The 6,964-nt window shown below is 33.2% G+C and overlaps 1 protein-coding gene across 1 annotated transcript; it reads right to left on the bottom strand.

Moving 5' to 3' along the window:
• Positions 1 to 596: 596 nt before the first annotated feature.
• On the bottom strand, positions 597 to 6,734 carry LOC139524273 (perlucin-like protein). Its single transcript, XM_071319009.1, has 5 exons — positions 6,635 to 6,734; positions 5,198 to 5,304; positions 4,208 to 4,298; positions 2,409 to 2,619; positions 597 to 697 (listed from the first exon to the last, which is right to left on the bottom strand). The coding sequence occupies exons 1-5, from the start codon at positions 6,663 to 6,665 to the stop codon at positions 673 to 675; spliced, it is 465 nt and encodes a 154-aa protein (XP_071175110.1). The 5' UTR covers positions 6,666 to 6,734; the 3' UTR covers positions 597 to 672.
• Positions 6,735 to 6,964: the final 230 nt, after the last annotated feature.

Genomic DNA, 6,964 nt, shown 5'->3' with positions numbered 1-6,964 from the left:
GCCTGTCAAATGCGGAACGTACAGATAAGGTAATAGCTAACAGGTGAATATACTATTGGTATCGGTATCGGATTCGACCCGGAACTTGTTAATTGTTGGCAATATTAATTATGTGGAAAACAAAAGGGTCTGGAGTGGTGTAATTTTTAATATACACCATTGTCCTATATTAGTTATATATAGAGTTGAATTTTTTGATTTGTCGTTTTTACCCGATGACGGCTGACAAATTGGACCTCGTAATTTTAGTATTATAGAAGTCCGTAAACATACCGGGATCTAATTCGGACATAAATACTAAGAAATCGTGAAGACCGTATATAATAATCATGATGACCCTCTAAATTGTATTCGCACAAGCTATGTCAACCTTTTGGCGTTCCCTAATTTTTGTTTCAAGTCGCGATACCTGATAAAAATTGTCCTTTCATACATTACTTTATCTGCTCTTTATTTGTTCTCTCTACATCTTTTCGGGTTTTTTTACCCTATTTTTTGGTCTAATTTTGACACTTTTTTGTGAGGATTATTGCAGAAAATCCATAGAACTAAACAAATTAGTAAAATTGAATATAAGGTTTGAATTATTAAAAAAATATATTCACTAGATATTTATTAGTATTTAAAACTAAAATTTCTTGAAAAGTTTCAGTAATAAAAAGTCATAACAATCTATCCAATGACTGGTCCTTCTTTCCTGAAATATAGAATATAATACACATTTTAATTTAAAAATAGTTGGTACTTAAATGACAATTGCAAACATATCATCTGGGCAGCATTGAAAACCTACAAAACAAAATAATAAAATTGAGAATGGAAATGGGGAATGTGCCAAAGAGACAACAACCCGACCATAGAGCAGACAACAGCAGAAGGTCAAAAGCACATCAAACAATACATAACAGAATGTGCACTTATACAACTAAACATGTAAGTAAAAGACTAGTTTTCAGTCAAAACACTGGCATGAGCTATCAGATCAAGAAATTATTTAGTTTCTGAATTGTTTAGAAAATGATAAACATGCAGCAGATAGAGAAAATCTCAATATTTAATTTCTTGATGTTTTCAATCTATAGTTTTTGCACATACGATTAATTATAAGCAAAAATATGGCAAATTTTATTAACAAAAATCTTATTTGTAGATATTAATTTGCTGAACATTTATGCTATGTATTGTTGATCTCTATCTATCGTTTAATTAAAAAAAAAATCAGATGAAAATGACCATCCAGTACAGTAACAGTAGTTAGTTGACAATTTCGGCCAACTTTTTAGTAGTTCTTAGTTCTGCTAAAATTGAAAACAATTAATGGATAAAACCACCTTTAAGTTTCAAGATATACATAAAGCTTGATATGCTAATACATTTTACTGAAGCCAACTTTGCTCTAACAACTTATGAAACGAGATATAAAAATATAAGTACAAGAATGTTTCCATAGTACATGAATGTCACAACTGGTACTATCATTTTCTATGTTTAGTGGACCCTGAAATTGGAACCAAAACTCTAATTTGGTATTACAATTAGAAATATCATATCATAGGGAACATATGCACCAAGTTTTAAGTTGATTGGACTTCAACTTAATTAAAAACTAGCTTGACCAAAATGTTAACCAAAAGCAGGATGACGGACTAACAGACGGTCAACGGACGTACAAACGAACGAACGAAAACATAATTCCACTACATGGGGCATACAAACTGCAGTTTAACCCTATGTTCTATTCCAACAACAGCGACACAAATGGCGAGGGATCTTATCTCGGGATACAATTATAAAACTGCACTAGTACTACATTCAGGTAACGTTTATAAGCATTTGGCTCAGAAGGTCCAAAGCACGGAGAAGATTTTTAAAAAGTTTACTACGTTGGACGGACGTTCAACGATAACACATACCAATTAATGGCAAAAGTCCACATGGCCTTTTAGGTTAGGGGACCTCATGACTGGTATCATTGTTTTGTACATATACTAATTAACCATTTATGGAACACTCTTTACCTTCAATGCATTTCATCACCGTCTCTTTTTACCTTTTATATGAACTCGAATAATTCAGCGTCCTGTGATGGTCAGTTTCCTACAGAGTTAATGTAGAGAGTGTAGTAAACGAAACTACTACCGAATGTAACGACTGGATTGTTATTCGGGTTTTGATATGTTACGATTGAAATTGATCGTGAGTTTCATTTAAATGTATGATGGCCGCGGATGCGGCCAAATCCGCGGCCAATCAAGTTCACGTTTTGGCGTTGTATGTTTAAAAGATAAATCGCGAAATCGAGAGAGTGAAAACATATAAGCAATATCTCTAATTTAGAGAACACACATTCTTATTTGCATCTATGGTCTATAAGTTATAAATATACCATGTGCACATGTTTAACCTACATTCTTTCGCAGATGAATAGTAAACTGGTAGAGCAAACTCCATCATTCCATTTACCATTGAGAGCACTACCCGTCATCAAGCAGTCCTCACTTCCATTATTATCGTTTGGTTCGCCAGGGGCAAAGTTGGTATAATCAAAAACTTCGTCAGTAGATGTCCATTCCCAGACCCCTTCTGTCACAGAATCGTTTCCTCCAAGCCAATAACCACCTGGATTCAGGTCAAATAAAGCATCGTTATTGGCAAAATTACTTTAAAAAATATCTCTTATTAAAAAATTAAAAAAAAATTTAATCATAGTTTGAATAGTAAAAATATTCAGGCATTTAGTGCCATTGGTATAGGAAAATGCTGTATTGTTCCAAATAAAGTCATGGGTATCATTATAACAAAAGTGAACAAAATTAAGCCGTATGGCGAAAGTACAACTAATTCATAGAACTGCATGTTTTAATAAAATAATTAATGACACCATCATACATAATTATAAGTAAGCAACTATGTGTTTGAAAAACTTTACCTATTATAAGTTTCAATTTTGTAACTGATTAAATTAATGTGTACTGTACCATGTTTATTAAAGTTAAAGTTCAATTCTGTAAAGCAATTATTACCTAGCTTTATATATACTCGATACACATTCGATATTTATCATGTCATTTGAGAATGACCCCTGCCCCCTTTTTCAAAACTCAAATACATGTATGTATTTCCTTAAATCTCATAAGTTTGCAAGTATTCTTTGAATGACTGTTTGTATAGTACAGGCTGGAATTCTTTTTCAAAATTTTGCTGTGTAGTTTGGAAGAGCTAAATTGAATGTGTCTACACATATGACATTCGTATATGTGTAGTTCCTGCAAGTTTGCAACAAACAATTGCAGCAAGCTTACAGCAAACAATTGCGGCAAGCTTGCTGCAAATCTAATTTGCATAATTATGTTTGCAGCAAGCTTGTCGCAACCTTCATTTGCATGGTAAAATGGTTGTGGTCAGTTTGCAGCAAATGTTTGCTGCAAACTTGCGACAATGTTTGCTGCAAACAGGCTGTTAATGTTTGCCGCAGGGGTTATTTTTCGGTAAGGGTGGTCAATCAAACATTATATCAATGTCTTGTTTGTGAAAATATATTAGTTTTCAATTTTGTCATGCAAACCGGCATTGTGAGAATGTAATATAGTGATCATAGATCATAGCACATGTATCTTATTTTTTACAGCGGATGGCTGTGAGGGCCTTCCGGTGTGATGCTATCGCTTAGATTTTCATTACGCAATATTCGTTTTGGGGTTTTTAACCGATCTATTTGCATGATGAATACGTAGACATTATCAAGTGCAAACTAATATTCCTTATCGCTTGTTATGAATTCATTTCTTCAATGAAAACTCAAGAAGGTAAATTAATACTATTAAAAAAAATATATTACCGTATCATGGTGATACGGTCTGATTAGTCAGAGGCTGGACGCCTGGAATGTGGTAAATCTGTTAAAGGTATTTCATTGGTTATAAATACTATTTAATTGCTGCTTCGTGGCTGCTTCCGGAATGATTCTGGGGGTAATGAAGGTCATATTAACGTGTTATTGGCTATAATGGAGTGGTATGCATTATGTGTCAACGCGTCCGTATGTTGGGTCGGATAAAAATCATGATAGTAAGTCATCGGTACAAATTATAAATAAGTGTTCATCTGCTATCGTAAAGAGCAGTGATGTTTATTCACGAAGCACTGTCAATTTGGTGCAAGTAAAATAAATCAATATAATTCTGTGTAAAATTCAAACACTGTATACCTGTTCTATTTTTCACCTCGCTCTCTATAAATGCGTTCTCTGCTTGGGTTTCTATTGCAACAAGTTCGGAATGGTGAACCTGACAAAATGCCTGAAAATAAGATTAAAATACTTTTCTCTAAATATTTGAATTATAAATGATACGATGGTGAATCCTTACAGAAAACTGTCTATAATTTTCGTGTTGGAAAATACATTATCACGGTTGTCATAATATTAAAAGTTTTTTTTACATTTATGATTCGGTCTATGACTTTAATATTGTTATTTCTGGGTAGTAGTGTTATTCTAGACCTAAAATATCAAACAAATCGTTCAGTTTATGTGTATATGTTTTGTTTAAAGGTTTTTTTTATCGAGTTAAGCAATTCCAATTGATATTTCATAGTCTGTCATGTTACACTTCTGGCTCAGGTTAAGGTGAAGGTTGGTACCTGTTTAAAATTAAGACCTCTTTGCAACTGTATGCACGTGTATGTCTTAAGTCAGAACCCTGTTATTCAGTGTTTGTCCTTTGTTGGTATGGTTCATAAGAGTCCTTATATAGATTAGACCGTTGGTTTTCCTGTTTGAAATTTTTTACACAAGTCATTTTGGGAGCCCTTTATAGCTTGTTGGTTTTCCTGTTTGAATTGTTTTACACTAGTCATTTTGGGTTCTGTGTGAGCCAAGGCTTCATATTTAGGGCCGTACTTTGACCTATTTCTGTTAACTTTACATACACTGTGACTTATAAGGACAGTTGTCTCATTGGTACTCATGCCACATCTTCTTATTTATATCTTTAATATAAAAATGAAGCTTTGTAACAATATTCTATGTTTATAAAATAGCAACCTTTTGACACATATCTAACAGAAGACATATAAAAATGCTTTTATATATGATGTTTGTAAAAATAGCACTTCATGAATTTAGTAAGTCCGATAAGTTTTTCTGAATTTAACCTCTCTCAATTCTTTTCAACAATGGATATTTAAAACAACATACGCCGGCGTTTATCCAGTCTAACGAAAGGTCACTAAAATAGTAACAAGACTTTTGATAATATGTCCATCCTTGATGACACGATTGTGAAGTAGCTCCACATACACACCCTGAAATGAAAAAAATGTACAGCCAATCTGAATTCAGTATAATTTTTTTTTTTTTTTTTATGAACTAGATTGAGCAGTTCACTAACAAGGAAATGTTAAAGTGTTTCATGTTTTTAGTTTTCGGTATGGTAGTTGTTTATGCTATGAACAGACACATCATTGTTCATTCGTATGTGTAGTATTCCTTTCGGGCACTCCAACAGAGGCGGATTTAGGGGGCCCCCCTTTTTCAGAAAAAAAATTGGTTGGTTATATAGGGAATCACTGAAGCGTGACGGAACCCCCCCCCCCCCCCCCCCCCCCACCTTAGGCAGTCAGTGGGCCACCTCTTATGAAATTTCTAGATCCGCCACTGACCAACTACCCCCAATGATAAAAACTGATTACAGCACTAAGGTATTTTGTTTATTGAGTATATATAACTTATTAGCGGATACCACATATTTTCTGATATTAAAAATAACCAATATAATTCCATACGCAAAGTTGTCCGCAGTGCTTATGTCCTGTTAAAATGAGTACACTTAGTCTGTAAAAAATATATATTTTGTTTGTACTAAAAATAGGTGTCAATTACCTGATGCAATTCTTATCTTAGACAGTTTTTGCGGTTCGTTTGAGGCATTTAATGGTTTTAATGCTCTCAAAATGTTATTTTTGGGGTGTTTCATTTGTTTTCCCAATGTAGTGTTCTTGATAAATGTTTGAATTCACGTGTCACAGGAAGAACAGTGATTTGGGTAACGGCATGCTTCATATTTTCTGTAAATGTCATATTAAAATTGTCAAGCAGTAACATACATGCCAGCTCCATCGGAAAAAATATATATTTACTTTCATGGTCAAATGAAAATCCAACACAATGATCCCTCCCATTATTGGTTAAGTATTATGTCACGAGAAGAACACAACCCGCCTCATCCAAACTACGTGTTTTTTTTTTTTATAATAAATGCAAATACCTTATCAATGAATCACTATTAATTCCGAAAAATGTAATTTTAATGACTTGTCAGCAGTATTGTAAAGAGGGGCGAAAGATACCAGAGAGACATTCAAACTCAAAGATCGAAAATAAAATGACAACGCCATGGCTAAAAAAAGAAAAGTAAAACGACAAACTAGAGTACACAAGACACAACATAGAAAACCAACGAACACTACATGTAATAATATCCCCTGTGAATTAGTCTTCTGAATGTTTTGGTTAGCTTTTATGTAAATGACGACCTTACAGTGTGTTGTTTAAAATATTTCCTTACAAGAAATTGGATGTGAAATACATGACCACAGTATACATAAAAAACAAATACTGTAATGAAGTACTTACCAACAATTATAATCAGAACTAATGACAACATTTAAAACTTGTATACGCAGTAATCTAACACAATCTGCACACTGATAAGACTACGTCATATTTGTGCCTCATGAACTGTTACTACTTGGTCACATGCATTCGAATCAGAATTTTCAATGCCATGTATTCTTTGCCTTAATATTTTGGATTACTTTTAATTTAAGTTTGTCCAAAATGTTTGTTTATATATCTGTAATAATTTGCTTTTAATATATGTTTTTTTTTTGCAATGTCTTAGTGTGATATCACAATTCTTTGATATTTCATAATGTGAAATTATGTCATACTGTAAAATTACGT

Source organism: Mytilus edulis, chromosome 5, assembly GCF_963676685.1.
Source record: "Mytilus edulis chromosome 5, xbMytEdul2.2, whole genome shotgun sequence".
In the NCBI taxonomy this organism is placed as follows: Eukaryota; Metazoa; Mollusca; class Bivalvia; order Mytilida; family Mytilidae; genus Mytilus; species Mytilus edulis.
This window is presented reverse-complemented; position numbering and strand designations above follow the sequence as displayed.